The 17,678-nt window shown below is 36.5% G+C and overlaps 1 protein-coding gene across 2 annotated transcripts in view; it reads right to left on the minus strand.

The window, feature by feature from the left end:
• Positions 1-12,952, minus strand: part of LOC105389730 — an 80,258-nt gene extending 67,306 nt beyond the window's left edge. For both annotated transcript variants that reach the window (XM_048627924.1, XM_048627922.1), the window contains exons 1-2: positions 12,597-12,952; positions 3,358-3,862 (exon numbers count right to left, since the gene is read on the minus strand). In XM_048627924.1, coding sequence (XP_048483881.1) covers positions 3,358-3,862; positions 12,597-12,666 — 575 coding nt within the window. In that variant the 5' untranslated portion in view covers positions 12,667-12,952. The remainder of the gene's footprint in view (positions 1-3,357; positions 3,863-12,596) is intronic.
• Positions 12,953-17,678: the final 4,726 nt, after the last annotated feature.

A 17,678-nucleotide genomic window follows, 5' to 3' on the forward strand; every position in this document is an offset into this window, starting at 1 on the left:
TCTTTCAGGTGGTGTTACTTAACCAGCCTTCGATTTAAACTAGGTCTGGTCGTGGCTTTCCGACTCCTTCGTGGTTGAAACGTCATCCACTTATGGAGAATAGATTTTTAAAAAAATATTTTGCTTTTTATTTTGCGGTTTTGTCATTTGATGTTTTAAATTTTAATTATTTAATACCTTTGTATTTATTAGTAATATGAAATTAGCCTTAATTTTGAATAATATGTGTGGTACAAATCGTAACCTTCTTAATTTGGTCGCCTACACTTAGGCTGCTAACTTTAGGCTGCCAACTTCACACTGGTGCTCAAAATAGCTATGGAAGTTATTAAACTACTCTTCAATAGAAAAGTTCATCTTGTGTGTTTGTGTAATAAAGCAAGATCTCACCAAAATTAAGTTATAAGTATAAATACTTACTACAAAAAGGTATTTAAAACGATATTTGAAACATTAGGTATATACTCGTATATGTCAGGCATAGGCATTTGATTGCACTAAACATGTGATAAACATTCTATATGTTTGTCGTAGGGGGCTATACATTATATTCATGTACCTATATATTATTTTAATTGGTCAACTCAACACCACATAAGAACATAAAGTTTTAAGACAATCATTCATAGAGCCATATTTTTTATGAACCCCAAAATCGATTTTATCTTCATTTGTACGAATAACAAACAGTTTGTTCAGAAAACAAACATGAAATACGACCAATCGGCGATACTCGTAAATATCTTTTTGTGACAAAAACACTTTTATTACGTACTTTACTTGTTGTTCAGTGAATGTTGTCCTTTCAGAATTTCAATTTATTTTACAGGTTTGCTTGCTTTTCTATAAAACTTAATGGGATTATTGTGTAGACAAGACACACCCAACTTGATTTTTTTTGTTAGGTAAGTATATATACATAGGTAGGTAATTATGTATCCTCATAATTACGTTACTATATACTATATAGTATCATGCAATTTACTATATACTATATAGTAAATTGCTATACTATACTATATATACTATATAGTATCATGCAATTTACTATATAGTATATAGTAAATTGCATGATACTATATAGTATATAGTAACGTAATTATTATATAGTAAATTGCTATACTATACTATATATACTATATAGTATCATGCAATTTACTATGTAGTATATAGTAAATTGCATGATACTATATAGTATATAGTAACGTAATTATGAGGATACATAATTACCTACCTATGTATATGTCGAAGGCAACTGGTTTAATCTCCTGTTTGATTGAACCACTAGCCCGTTCATTGGATGGCGCTATTCAGTTGTATGACTAAAGGACAACTCGTCAAGTCGTTGATTGTAACGTTCGACGTCTTGACTGAACGTCATTCAGCGAAGTCGTTGAATGGGATATAGTATAGCAACTTTGTAATGTCTGGTTAGGGTGAACATCATCAGACAAGAGTCAACAAAAAGACTATGTTACAAAGCTCTTATCGCAAAAATTTACTAAACAATAACAATAAACGTACCTTCATATTGTTGTTCATAATTATCCAGTTTCGCCACTTTTTTTCTTTGAAACTATCCGCCCGCGGCGAAATAATAGGTAAATCCATGTTTTCATACTATTTTAACACAAATAACGCACTTTAAAGCTAATTTATTTGCAAAAAACTAACAATATAGGTGCTTTTTGTGTCAGCTGTTAGCTGTTAGACGCCATATTTGTTTTATTCACCACCTGACTGATTTTAAGTCAGCTAACTAGTTGGACGTTTTGTGACGCTTGTACAATCAACGTTCGGCCTAGTCATACAACTGAACAGCGCCATCCAATGAACGGGCTAGTGGTTCAATCAAACAGGAGATTAAACCAGTTGCCTGCGACATATATATACTTACCTAACAAAAAAAATCAAGTTGGGTGTGTCTTGTCTACACAATAATCCCATTAAGTTTTATAGAAAAGCAAGCAAACCTGTAAAATAAATTGAAATTACACGCTAAAACATTACCGTAAACATTCTTAGTTCAGTCCATTTTTTTTTTTTACATTTACCTTCGTGATTAATTTCAATCTACATCGTCATGTAGGTACAACTTATTATTCATTATAAGGGTGGATTCGTCCAAACATCACGTTACACGAGTATAACTAGATACCGGAATAAAATTTATACGCGAGTCAAAATCAGGCGAAATATCTGGGATAAGTAAGATATGAGAAAAACAGGTGGAGACTCCACTGTCTACAATCTTTAAACTCATATTTCTATAAGAAGCTGTAAGTATAAGATTTTCAAAGCATTTCTCTATCGCAAAGGCGATCTGACCTTTCGCTTTCATAACTGCAACGGCTACATTATAGATAGATGCGTCTTATACGTATGTATAAGGCTTCCATATTAGTTTTTGAAATATTGGATAAGACCAGAAGTTTTAGGATTTTTTTTACATGAGCTTTTTTCATTCACGAAAACTTCTACCCTTGAGGTACAGATATCTCTTCATAATATAATGAATATGTTATAGTTATACCTAACTAATAAACAGCGTGAGTTATTACAGAGTTTGTTTGACTGTGTACCTAAGCATGGACTTGACAATGTATTTTTTATGGAACACAAAAGGGTTGGTCACACTATTTGGTCGTGTACTGATAGAACCCTACATTAGTCGGTAACATACAACCGCAGAAGTCAGATTTTGGCTACTGAATCGCATAAAGAGAGTAACTTATTTAATTTATTGATTAAGTACAATATTCCTAATTTCTTTAATAGCTCAGTCTCATGACGCAGTTTTACGTCCGAATAAAAGCATTCCTTGTTTTATCACTCGCCCTAAATGTGAAAGTAGGTACGGAGATAACCTCTAACCTATTTACTTTCTACATACCGACAAAATAATGCTAATGGGACATTATTTTTTATATTACGTCGATATGATGCGCCATAAACTGATAAATCTCCACGAGTATATATATCTAATATAATAGTATGTATATCTAATATTCAACCTGTAGATCGATTGTAGCCGATAAATTTAAATAACGTACCTAGATATTAATAGATTTATTTATAGCGTATACGATTCATAGACAATAATAACAGGAACCTGGCAGGAACAAAACAAAGGAACCGTATTCCCGGGTGCATTAAACGTTATCTACTTGGGAATTCATTGAATTACGTTGCTGACGAAAATAAAAGTTATGTGTCTTTTCAAGTCTTTTGTATGTAAGTATAATGTTTAGTATGGTAAAGCAGCAAAAAGTGCTTAATTAACAGCGCACTCTTAGTGCATCAGCTGTAGTCGCATAAATTCAAAAAAAAATAGTTTATTGCAATTAAAACACTTACCGGTAACTAAGAGGTGCTCTCAAATTGACAGAGGTATCTCTTATCTCTTTTCTTTTTCCTTTATCTCCTTCTCTCCAGCTGGCATAGCTCCTAGCAAACCCGCGCACCCCGCACCCCGCCGTCGCATTATCACTCTCACTGTCCACTGTCACTTCCACTGGCACTTCCACTGTCTCATTCACATTCCCATAAAACGACCCGTTCACTGCACTCGTCAGATTCGTCGTGAGCGGCCAGTGCGTGTTATTTTCAAAAATGGAATGGTTCATCGGCTCATAAAAACCGTTATTATTTGGACTAGAATAGACGTACACTCGGTTGAGTTCGGCTTCCAATTCAGTTTGAATTTGGAAGGTGTTTGTTTCGTTTGTTTGTTCTGAGGTCCGGTTGAGGGTGAGGTCCTCGGCTGAGGTCCACCACGCCTGCAGCACGGCGATGTGCGCCTGCAGGTCGCGGCACGTCAGCCGGAACCGGAAGTCGGAGCATTGTTGCTCCTCCACGATTTCTGAAACAACAACAAAATTTTATAAAGGTTCAAGGCACTGAATTCACAGATTAACTGCATAAGTATATATGACTGAGTGTTGAAATGTGTAATATTTGTGGCATAATAATTGTATAAAAAACCTCAAACTTAGCATTATAACTTTATTCGTGTAGTAGCTTTTTTAACTCTCTAGAGGTAAGTCAGCAAATGAAAATGAGATAACCCACCATGGAGACCCATTCATCAATGCCGGCATTCGTTATTCAACTGTGACGAAACGGTAACAAAGGCATCGACAAAACACAAATTACCTATTACTGGGTGACAAACTGCAATTTATGCCGCCATTAATATTAATGCTCACAGCTCTATAAAAGCGACCCTTTCAGTTAATATCTAATGTCACAGATGTTCAATACGATCCTTAAAAATATACTTACTTAATTCATTTTAAATTCGCTGACTACGGTGCCGGTGTTACTGCTTTATTTATAGAATTTGCTTTTTGTGACGAAAAATTTATTTCAAGTGGTTAAATATTTTTCGATTTCTTTTGCAAAGTTACTGCTGGTTGAATGAACATCATAGAGAGCTTTTGAACTTTAAAGTGCATCTTTACTACACCAAAGTCATTTCTTCATCGGAACCTACATTTATTCAAAAAAGCTATAAAAATATGTATGTGCCTGAATTAACACATCAAACGTGATAAACTAGGTATATCAAAGGGATAACTGAATGTGCGAAACCCGCAGCCAGACAGGGGTACTAATAGGCTATCCCTACACATATACCCTTTTATCCAATTTGCTTACACACAATCACACAGCCTGTCCGCTCCAATTATACCCACCGAATCAGTAAAAGGAATCTAGTAGGTAATTTCAGAAAGGTTGCCCTATGAACCTAAATAATATAGTTGAACGGATTACCTAGTAAGTCCAATATAATATTATGATGTTCAACAAGCTATTACCAGTCAAATACTCGTACCTAAGTGCTGGGCTGGCCCATTGTCAAACGGAAAGCTCGATTGATTTAACCGTAGTTTAAAATTTTTGTGATAAATACAGTCAGTTTTTTTGGTAATTCTTTAATGCAATCACATCACAACAAAGGCTCGGGAGTCGGTGTAGACGGAGTAATCTTTATTCCAAGCATTCCATCACGCCATGAGATTGTGACGTTACCGAAAGTGCATACAAGTTTAGATTTTTTATATCTTTAACTTCAATCGATTACTAATGCACGTACCGTTTTGGGGACATTCAACATTTTATTAGTGGTATTAGTCACGAATGAATAAATACATAATTATGTTAATTTTATTAACTGTATGGCACGTTGTTTAAATGTCTAGTTAATTTAAGTTGATGTATTATTTTGTGTGCTTTGAAGATTCATTTAATTATTCTTTACAATTCATACTAATTTTAAATGAAATGTCCTAGAAAGCCATAGAATAACTAACCCTCGATGTTATAAAAATATACTTAGCTAGTTTAGATCTTATATCGAACAGAATAAACAGATATTTGCAATGTAATAAATATTTATGAGATGCCGATATTGCTTTGATGTAAGATTATCGCAGTTCTTAAATATTTGGATTATCGAAATTTCAGCATTCAGCTTTTCAAGGTTTTGTAAATATTGTAACAAAGATTAATTATTCGTGACCTTCTAAATCTTCTCATGTACTTAAGTATATTTTTATATCTACTTATTTTAGTTAGGTATGCGAATCCAGTATTGATGGCTTTGCTCTGAAGAAAGCTTTGAAAGATTTGCTTTCGTCTATTCAAGATGGCCAAACTTTTGTTCTGGAATGGCCAAAAGTTAGTGAAAAATTGCAAGTAACCAGTCAAGTGAGCTGGCTACATCCGTTCAGTTCTGCTAATGCAATTTACCATGCACAGTACAAAGTATGCACACCCCTCGTCTCATCCCTTTCACACTTGCACTGAAAACGCATGCAGCTATCCTTCTCCTACTCCAACGCACCCCAATTTGGTACAGGTGTAACCATGGCAACCGCCCAAAACATCCAATTCGAACCGATTCATTTTGACCCCCATTTATGTAAGGAGTTAGCTGCAAGCCGTAGGAAATCAAAGCTCAACATATTTTGGTTGCAATAATCTTCGACGTGAGATTAACAAGGGATGTCTATTTAGGTAAAGTAAACGTTAAGTGGACGGATCAAAATGCAATTTAGATTAATTAATGATGTGTGTTACGACAGGGTGCGTTTTGAACGTACTACAATGGACGAAGGGTTTTTGGGGTATTCGTAATGTTCTGTTTGACTAGTTGCAATTATCTGCACGTAACTTACAAATTGCTCCATTTTTTCGAGTCATGTTCGAGGGAGAATTTCTTGATTAGACACCGTAATTTGTTTAATAGCACCACAAAATAATCATAGAAAGTTATAGCTTGGGGGTTCACATAATTTGAAGCATATACATATACAATGCTATATTTACGATTTCAAAATTTAACAAGTTACATTATTTCAAATACCATGGGCTTTTCTTTCGTTCAAATTAAAATAATCAAAAAACTAAATCAACGATATCAACAAATTATCTCATTTACACATCGAACAATAAGATGCTGAACCGAAAAAGATGCGATTTAAATAAACAATAGTCTCTGGCAGAGTGTGCCAGAAGCCGAGAGGGGAATCAATCTGGAGACCGCCGGGGCTCCCGGGGCGCGGGGGCGAAGCCCTAGAGCACCCTCAGTGGGGTGAAGATGTTGCCTCCTGTTTTGGGAGAATCTGGCTCCATTGTTACTGGGTAACTGGGTACGGCGATGTCGTTGAAGAATCATTAATGATGAACGGTCTTGATAATTTTAAAAATAATATAACAATAAGATCACTACTAAACTGAGCAAAAAAACCGAAATAAAAATTAGCTTCGTCTTTAAATAAAAAACACCGGCCGAGGATCGTATACCCGCTGTTCGGTGCTAATTCTTCCAGCTAATCTTTGAACCAATAATATATATTAGTTCAATTGAGCTGATAGATTTTATGACACTTTTCTCACACTCATTTGTACTTATTCCAAAACGGCGACATGGTTCGTATCACGTGAGTACAAATGTGCTGCGAAAAGTGGGTGTATCACTTGTGAGCCACCTCTGACTACCCCTTCGGGGATTACAGTCGTGAGTGCATATATATGATTTTATGATAATACCGTGGTCGGATGGATACCCATACCCAACAACGGCCGCCGGCGCAGAGGCAGACGAAAAAGGAGATGGCGGGACGACCTGGACAATTTTACGGAATGGTGTGAGCAGGCCCAAGAAAGGGATAAGTGGAAAGTTCTGGGTGAGACCTTTGCCCAGCAGTGGGACACTAGAGGTTAATAAATAAAAATAAAAAATCGTGGTCGGTAGTAGAATGGGCCCGCGCCGTGAGTCGCTCCGTGGCCGATACGGCACGACCCGCGTCCGTCGGGGACATCCACGAGCTTGTTACTTGTTGTTATGACTTCTTTTCAATCACGTCTCGTCGAGTTATGATTTTTAGCGCTTTCTGAGTGGCGAAGGAAAGAGGTTTATGTCTGAAGCCGCGTAGGATGGTACTTAACGTGTTATATATTATTATGTATACAAGTATACACATTATACTGACAACAAAAGTAAGAAACGTTCGTGAATATAGTCCTAATTTACTAACATTGTTGTTCGTTCATTTACGACTTTATTATTAAGTTACAAGTATAATAAAGGTTGGTTTCCAAAAAAAAAAACACGCTCTCACGCCTTGTACTAATGTACTCCCTTGCGGGGTAGGCAGAGGTGCATTGCTGCACCCACTTTTCGCCAGTTGGTTTCCACTTTGCAAAATTTACTAACTTAAGTATATATACGTGGTGATGGTAATAAAATATCACACACGGTCTCATACGGCTATCCGACCCCAAGTACGATACTTCCCCGGACATTCGTTAGTGTCACCCTGTGTAACGTTTCCATACAAAATAATAATATTCTGGCAGCGCATTGTTTGAATACGTAATCGGACCAAACCATCGGATAGGAATTTTAAAATGTTACACATTCCGTGATGCTTCAGTTTAAGTTTTCATGTGTTTTTAACGTACCTATATGTATAATGTTTATCTAGGCATGTGATGATAAAATCTTAGGGTATGGAGATTTAATCGAACGTTTTACTTGTATGATTTTGCATAAAATGTATGCGTGCTTTTCGTAAAAGTAATCGTAATAGTCGTAGGTTGGCTGGAAGAAAAGAAGAAAAGGTTGGTTGCTTTTTGTGCAATAAGCCCTCCTTTGTATACGTCCTATTCCTATGTTTTAAATTTGTAACTGTTTTGTATATTGTTTGTTTGTAACTTTGTATGTGTACAATAAACAGTTTATAAATAAATAAATAGTACTTGTAATGTAATGAAATTTCACTGCAAGTGTAGACTGACCTCAATTTACCTTATACTCACACCAAAAAGTTGTCTGGAAGAAATCTATCTAAAGAGACGACTGAACCCTGTCCATATTGTTATCTACTTGTGAATCGGACATCGAATCCGACGTGAAGTCACGATAGCTTTAGAAATGTCTTGTAGAAGCGGCGGCGGCGCTATCGCATGAATTTCTAATGCAATGCAAAAGCGGACAGCCGGAGCAAAGTGCATTCCACCAACGCAAGAGTATTTGAATGTCGTCTGAAGCTAAAAAAAAACTTTTATTTGTCGCAGCTCGGGGCATGACTTGATATTATTGGATATTACATTAGTTTTTTTCTTCTTAGCTAAGACAAACACTAAAGCTAAACTGTGTTTTATCACAACCATGGAAGTATATACTTATTACTTCCGTGGTCACAACACAAGCCTAGAGGGAAGAAGTCAGATGTTGTCAGTGGCTGACTATCCCGGGCCCCAGGGTGCGCCACACTGGGCATGTAGTAAGATAAGGTTTGTGTATGTACAGTTGATACGTACACTCAGGGAGGCTCCTTGTTTGCACATATTAATCTTTATTACAGCATCAACATAATCATAACAAACGGCACCCGGTAAAACGCTATAAACCTACTGAAAATACTTGAAAAATATGGATATTACACTTTTTAATTCCTGAAAACCCATCTGCGCAAGCCATTTAAATGCAAATCTTATGTTCTGGTGTTCTTTTTAATCTGTTCTGAAAGTTTATTGCCGTGAAATTGTCCCACCGCCACCGCCGCCGCCGCTGCCGCCGCGCCGCCACAAGCCACGAAAACACTTTAAACTATCGTAAAATATTAATGATTTATTGGTTTATTTTACCAATTTTCATTGCTGTCTTTAAAAGATTTTACTGTACTCCGTTGTTTATAATGTTATTTTTCGTTTGTGTTTGTTGACGTTATTATAAGAAACAGCGGCATCTATACGGTCACTTACATTTATTATTACATTAAATATTGTAATATTTTCTTTGCCAACAACTAACGTTAAAAACTTTATTATTAACAGTCCGGCATTGTGAAGAAACTGTCTGAAGTTGGTCCTATCTCCCGAGTCCCATCTCCAAACACATGCAAGGATTGCGGACAATTTTCAACTCTACCCCCAAAGTTCGGCGTGAAACAACAGCTGTGCACTCTGAAACTCTTCAGAAACTAAAATGTGCTCTTGTGTAATCTTTGCAGATGCAAAAGATAGATAGTTAGAGATAGTTAAAACGATTTATAGAACATTGAATATTTATAAGTACTTAATCTATAAATTATTAAGCACAATTTAATTCAGACACAATATACAAATACATACAACTATCATTGTATTTTTTGCATGGTACCTTGAGTTAAATTTTATCCCTAAAGCTTTCTAAGAATATAATTATTAGCCATACCCCTAAATAAAAATCTCGGCATATTTTCCACATAACGAGCCCTACCTCACTGCAAAATAAAGCTTTACAACGACTTAAACACGCGCAGTTTAATTAATATTGACTACCTACTTAATTAAAGTTAACATATCTTTTAACAGCCCTTACTACGTGACCCCATGTACAGGCCATCCCCTCATTTATAACACCTTTGCCTTATCAATGGGACCGCCATTACATCGCCATTCAAACCCTACACGAGCGGTTATCATCAATCATCATCTGGAGAAAAGCTCCTGGGGGTCACTTTATATATGACGAGAAACGAAGTTCGTGAGCTACGACTCTATATCGTTGTATTATACTTGCCGATTGCACGACAGCTCTCGTTATTCGTTTTTCGTCAGTATAGAGTAACCCTGCTGAGCTGAGCTGACAAGCTATTGATGGTTCAGAGTTACGATTTGTTATTGAAAGTCATTATAAAGTGTGGGGTTTTTGTAAGGGTAGGGTCGGGTGTGGGCAGCACTCAATAGCTTTTCACATTGCCTTAGTACCTACCTACATGATCTAGAGCGTTTTAGGGTGGGACGCCCTCTGACCCTCTGAACCATGACCTAGGTTGCGGTGTTGGCAACTTATATTCGATGTAACATCCAAAATATTGAAACATTTGTATAGTAGCCAAATTAGGAGTTTCCGAAACCGACGAGCGTGTATGAAGAGACTTATGAATGTGGAGGAAGCGAAAGAAGTATGTCAGGATCGTGGCACGTGGAGATCCATAGTCTCTGCCTACCCCTCTGGGAGACAGGCGTGAGCATATGTATGTATGTATGTATGTTGTATTATTCCAGCAAAATTTTATATATATATATATATAAAATTTTCATCTAATTTGACTTGACATAAAGAACTCTACAACATGTCAAACTTTTTTTACATCTGCCAACATTATAACTCAAACTAATCAGTCGACTCACGCTGCCATTGCAATCTAAACCCTAGTTACTAGCAGCAACTAATTCGTTGATATGATTAATGATAATCAGACTCGACTTCTGTACCCGAAGTTATTTCACGATGGCAGATAATAACCCCCTTCTTGTTCCATCGGGTGAGGGTGTGAGATAGGAAGGTCGGCACGGAATCACAATTAGTGCCTCCTATTAGACCTTGACCTAGTTCATAAACCTTTAGAATTGTATCAATCGGATCAATTCACCTGTAAAACAACCAATATAGTACGAGTATAATAGTTTTGGCTTACTACATAGTAACACTTTTGCACTATATAGAACACCTGAAGCTTTTTTTCGAGAACCTAGCCGATGTCTCTCGAAAGTAAATGCACTATCGTACGAACCTTCCGGCCTTTAGCACAACTGCGATTCGCGACCTTATAGAAACTTCTCTATCAAACAAAACCAGCTTATTTATCCCCCGCAGTCATATAACTGCAGGGTTATTTATCGCTCTATCCGTCGAAAGACATTCGCGACTTCCGGAAACGACCACCGGAAGTGGCGTTCCGTCACGGAACACAGATTTTAATACACAGTAAAACCAAGGACGCAAGAAAGCTGTCGCCATGCGAAAACATACTGTTAAGAAAGAAAATTACCCATTGCAGAGTTAATTTCAATCTGTGTGTAAGTAAAATGGATTTCACTTAGATAATAATATGCATTGTTTATTTGTATAGGTGTGAGAAGTAGAGCTTTGTTCCTTTAACAAGAAAAGTAAGCCATTGGATACTATCGTGATTTATCGATTTTAAAAAGGGAGAAAAACAGAAAACGGTGGTGCAGAAACAAAGGATAAAGAAAGCTTTGATTAATCGGTCTAAAGCTCGCTGCCGGTGTACTGCGATTGCACTTTGCAGGTTTAGAAAGAAAAAGTGTTTAAAAGCTTTCTGAATGCAATGTGCAAATAAAATACAAGTATAGCTAGGTACTTAGCTACATTGGTTTGGTGCATTTTTTCACGCTGAATTTATAAACCTAACATAGAGAACTTGATATTTTCTGTTGGGAAACCGATCATTTATTAGTTACATACAAAACTGTAAATTATGTTAGTTCATGTTTACACTATCATTCTGTCTTGACTGTCTTGTGGAGAGGACAATAGTAACCACTGAAAATTTACAATTTATTTACCTCATACCTATGTAAATGTTTAGAGAACATTATAGTCTGTTGTAACCTAACTTTAGTACCTTTGAATGAAATGCGCAATCCAATAATCATACAGATTTGCGTCCGCACCCTACAAATAAATCGATCATATTCACTAATACCGCTCCTATTCATGCGCTATTCTAAAAAAAACCCCGGGATTTAGATCACAATGGGAGTAAGTTATAAGAATGCAGCGTTGGATTATAATCTTCGCTAGAATTATGTTGTACCCGTTATACTTCATGATTTTTAAAGAAGTTTCGGCTTTGTATCTTTTGTATTTTTAAAGTGGTCAGTCAGTAGTAGGTATCAGTACAGGTGTACAGTGCAGTCTGTTGTGTTTATTTGAGTTTGCGAATTAATTTAAGCCACGTTAACGCCAAAGAAATCATAAAAAAATAAAATATATGCTTACGCTAATTAGATTAAGATAGAACTTCCTAGTAAAAAGCTGCAGCATCACAATAACTACGACATCACTAATAGTCGTCCAGAAATATAGGGCTCATCCCTGAAGTCGCACCCAGTTCTAGTCTCGATCAACAAACATTCTAAATTGCAGGGATTAAATCTGAGGGTAAAAATGCCATTCGTCATTTATGTCATCATAGTATAGACGTGAGGCCGCCAAAATCCCTGACGTTCAAAAATGCTACAATGACAAAGGTAAACAGGAAAATAAATAAAAATCCATCTATATAATTTACCGATGATCCCGCCGACGGCCACCAGCCCCCACCACACTAGACCGGCGTGCAGCCATCCCCCCCTCACCATTGTCCTTCCTCCACCGGTCGAACCCCGCTCATTTTCCGCACAAACCCACACTTTCACCACCAAACACTACGAGTAACCCGAAACCGACAGGCGCATTTCATAGCTATCCGATTAATTGTGGATCACCTGCTCTTTATCCTGTTGGTACTCACTCACATTGTATATTTTTTACTGAATTGGAATAATTTAATTAAAAAGTTCAATGACAGCGGCTGGACGCACGTGCGTGAAAACGCGACGGGAAAAATCGACGTGCGTCTTCGCTGACGGTCGGTGTGTGACTGATTCAAATTCGGAATTCGCTTCGCTACGAGTGTTGTAGCAGTTGTCTATGGCTCGTAGCCCGTAGGCGCGTAGCAATGTAGGGAAAACCGTGCTATATTGAATTTTGTTGGAGCCGGAAAATTTACAGCTTGTGTTGTGCGATGCAACTTGCACTTTTGTTTACGCGAGTTTCATTGAGGAGGAAAATTGAGAATAGTGTATCATTATTGTGATTCAGGAATTTCAGTATTGAGGAAACTCTTCTTTTTCCTTTTTTTAAAGGAAATAAATTTTCTGGATCTTTACTGTACGATGTCGCGCGAAAACTGTGGCTCGCTTGCTATCTCACACTCCCCCTTTTGAATAGCTTGATATTATTTTTTTGCAACTCAGGATACATTGACTGATAAAATGACACCCTGTATAAAATATGTTCATTTTCGATGTTCAATGTAGATATAGCGATGTTTCGGTGAGTCTGAATATATACGTTAGTAATATGTGTAATATCGAAAAATAATAGTATTTTCGGAATATTATAACAAAAGCGATACTACGAGTACAGTTAGCGGTATTGTATTACAATTCACCCTCATTGTACTTGTTTCCATAAAGTATTGGTTTTATTAATATACGACGGTAATATCACTAAAATAGCGTCCGTAAATATTAATGTTAATGCGTTTATGAAGCCATATAAAGGCAGGTCTGAAAGGTCATGGCAGTGAATAGACGAGATTACAAGGCAATTTTTTTTCATGAATAATATATGTATTTTATATAAGTAGTGTTGTTCAATGTTGAGCATATTTTTATTGCTCTTTTTAATTATTTTTTTATCACGTCCCGTCCAATTACTAAAATATTTGTAATATTGTTCTACACTACTAAATAGAGCTACACTATTGAAAAATCTGTACGTAATTTTAAAACAAAAGCAATCTCATCAATTATTTATGCCCGCGGGATATCAACACGGATAAAATAAATGAAGTATAGTGCCACAAACTTATCTGTTCCGGTGACAGCTCAAATAAATCTCTAATATTTCTAAATCCTATAAGATTTTAAGTTTGCTCGTATTGTTATTTCGCTCTTGCGGTGTTAATAAACCCATCTAATGTTTTAAAATATAAAATTCATAAGTAAGTAATGAGATATGGATCAATTTAGTTCGCTGTCACCGGAACAGACAAGTTTGTGGCACTATACAACAATTTAAACTGCAACATTGTAAATCCGTGTAAATTTACAACATTGAAAGCCATAAATTGCACAGATCACGCGCACGTGCTGTCATTCACCCCATCACTGATTTTGGGGCTATTTGGGGCATTTTTGGGGTAAACTTTTAGCCCATTATATTGGCCCCTTGGAACGAATTTTCCCATGCATTGTTCCCTAGATTTAAGATAAATGTAACAACTCGTCTGAGTATTTGATCGATATACAGCATAAGCCGTATATTATTACAGTACCTAAGCGAAAGATGAGTCGCCTTGTTATTCTGAATAACCTTTCTACTCTTACGGCTTTTGGAAATTCTAGATTTTTTTATAGGTTAGCTTAGTTAAAAATATTTAACAAATTATATAAGTACATAACAAAAGTTCTTCAGATTGATCTCCTAAATCACCCTGTACCACACTTTACAATATCATGTTGAGTTCCCTGTATGGCGATAGCGATACAGATCTCTTGGCAAGAGTCTATCTGGATGCAATATAGGATATTGTGGTTTAAGCTGGTCTATTTATAAGTAAATTGGTGATTCCAGCCGACCTCTGATATATTTAAGTAATTGGACATCACTACACTTTAATTTATGAAGAATATTCTGTAAAAACTACCCGGATAGAACTATACTACTAGGTACTTTCGTAAGTGTCAGTGTTTTTAGTGGTTCTACCTTTTTTGGCATAAGATTTATTTGCCTAATCTTGGTTTGGTCAAAGTCTCGTTACGCCGAAAATCGTATGGCATAAATCTCGTTTAGTAAAAAGTTATTTCGCATAACATTGTTTAGCCTAATAATGGTATGGCCAAATCTTGAATAGTCTAATAATGCTATGGCATAGGTTTATTAGGTTTATACAAAGTAATAATATTCGTTTGGCTTTAACTTTGACGGAGCGTCTCCCTACATAGCGCAAACTGGTGCCTTGTATTGTTTCCGCTGTTTGGAAAACGCTCCGCTCCGCTTCGCTGCGCTCCGCTTTGGTTTTGATGAACATGTGCACCTAACACGCTCCTCCTCGCTTTGCTCGTCGTCGCACCTATTTTTAGGTTTCGATCTCATGGGGTTTGTAATAATTATATTGGTCGTTAACTTTCGATTTTTTGATCATACAATATCGTGATTTTCGGGATGTAGGAGAAAAATACTACAATTTGTACATTTACTACATAATTCATATATAATTTATTAAGATAACATTACGAGAAACAAGATTATACATACGTATAGACGAACATAAATTTAAGCAAACGAAACTTAGGTGTTTAAAGATTGTGCCTAAAGAGTTTTAGACGAAACGAGCCTTATGCCACATAAGTCTTGGCAAAGTGATGGTTCGGCCAAAAAAGTTTAGACCATACGAGTTATGCGAAATGAGTTTTGGTCAATAAAGATTATGCGAGATGAGCGGAACCCGTTTTTAGTTAACGATAAACCCCTCAGTCGTACGTCCCACAATCAATTTTCAGGTCTAATTTTACCTTATTAGTGTTCTCGGAGGTAGAATATTGCAATGTAGACTCCACTACACCAAGGCAGATAACCTAGTCCACTGTTAACTAATATTTACGTGATACAAATATAGCTATTTCTATTTAACTCACCCAACCCTTTCGTGTAAAACAAGTTAATAATTTACATCTCAATTAGACAGCGCGCCGGCATTATAGCCGGAAGTCCCTCGGGATCTCACGAGCATACGGCATCTGTACCAATTAATCTTTCTTCTTACTTGTTAATCTGTGATGTTTTTGGTTTTAATTGTCGTTTTATGGCGCGCGGTACACTCAATACGTTTCGTCAATTTATGATGTTGGTTAGTTTCGTAATAGTTAGTTGCGCCCAGTGAGTTATAGACAGAAGCGTAAACGTATATACGTATTATCAAAGACTGCCATAATGCCTTTTCCTCAGCCTTCAGCCAAACTTCGCTTCCAAATTCCCATTTTAGTACCTGCACATGTAGATAGGTACATTATTTTGTACATTCAAGAAATTTAAACATAAGTATACCTTGCCTCATGGAATTATGAGATAGTTATTACTGGTTATTACTATGCTTTGCCTACATTACTGTCAAAAATACAAACCCCTCTGTATGTTACGTTCTGAATAATGCAAGTAGATGTATTAATTATATTCAATCCGCGTTGTAGTCGAGATACGATCAGTGTTTACCGAGCGCCGGCTCTTACCGGAGGAAATGGCTTTAAAATGCTAATTCCACGCGGTAAGCGTTTTTCATTCCCGTACTTTACTCACTCACGTAGACGTAGGTGTTGTGTTTGTTCGTGGGAATAGAATATTCAGGACCTATCTACACTGTGTGGGTCGGATAAGGATTCGATAGGAGATAACACAACCTTGTTTTCATCTAAATTCAGAACGTTTTTTCGTATTCTGATAGGCCTACATTCGTTATTTTACGTAAGCAGCAGCTTCCCCAAACAAACGGTCTCTGGTAGACATAGTTAGGCCTAGCTTTCCAAGAACTGCCAAAACACACAATTTGAGTGTCTCTCGACTTAAACCACCCCCCACCCTTGAGTGTCATCAGTCCTCTTATCTCGTATATTGTTTTCGTATTCGAGTATGGCCTCTACTCTAGACGACGGTAATCAATTTTCACAAGTACAGTGAGCACCATAAATAGCTATAGGTAGTTGGAGTTGGTGGTATACTACTTATACGGTATGTTAGTTTGACAAGGCAAAAATGTATGAAGCTTTCCGTACCGTATTTGCTATATGGGTACTAACTGTAAACTGTTTTGAAACGAAAAAGATAATGATAATAAAGATTAATAAATAAATAAATAAATAAATATGTGGGGACATCTCACACACGGCCATCCAACCCCAAGCTAGGCAGAACCTGTGTTATGGGTGTCGGACAGCTGATATATTTACACAAATACATAGATAGATAGATACTAAATATAAATATCAACAACCAAGACCCAAGAACAAATATCTGTGTTTAAACAAATATCTGCCCCAGCCGGGAATCGAACCCGGGACCTTCGGCTCAGTAGTCAGGGTTACTAACCACTACGCCATTCGGTCGTCAAGATTGCTAGATAATCGCGCGGTCGAGACGATAAGACCCATTATTTTCAATTTAAATTATTAAAATTTTTCGATTTAAATTTAAAACATCAGTTTATATTACAGAATTGCGGTCTCAAGCCTACATTTTAATTAAGAGCTAGATTACGCCAACAGAGAGCGGTGTCGCTTGATACATTTATCACTGGATTTGATTTATGAAAGCGTTTCGTTTCAGCTTCAGAACTGAAAGGAGAACAAACAATGTGTGTTGTTATAGTTTCGATTGTGTTGTTTTAAATGAAACTGAAGCTTTCGACGTTAGCTTTAAAATGAATTTTGTTGTTTCTATTTCCTTTATCTATAGTTTTCTTTGAAAAATTGATAACAATGACATTAAAAATAGTAAGTACCTACCTAGATTCTTTAGTTAGATATAATTGTGTACCTATCTATAATATATC

Source organism: Plutella xylostella, chromosome 4 (genome assembly GCF_932276165.1).
Source record: "Plutella xylostella chromosome 4, ilPluXylo3.1, whole genome shotgun sequence".
NCBI lineage: Eukaryota > Metazoa > Arthropoda > Insecta > Lepidoptera > Plutellidae > Plutella > Plutella xylostella.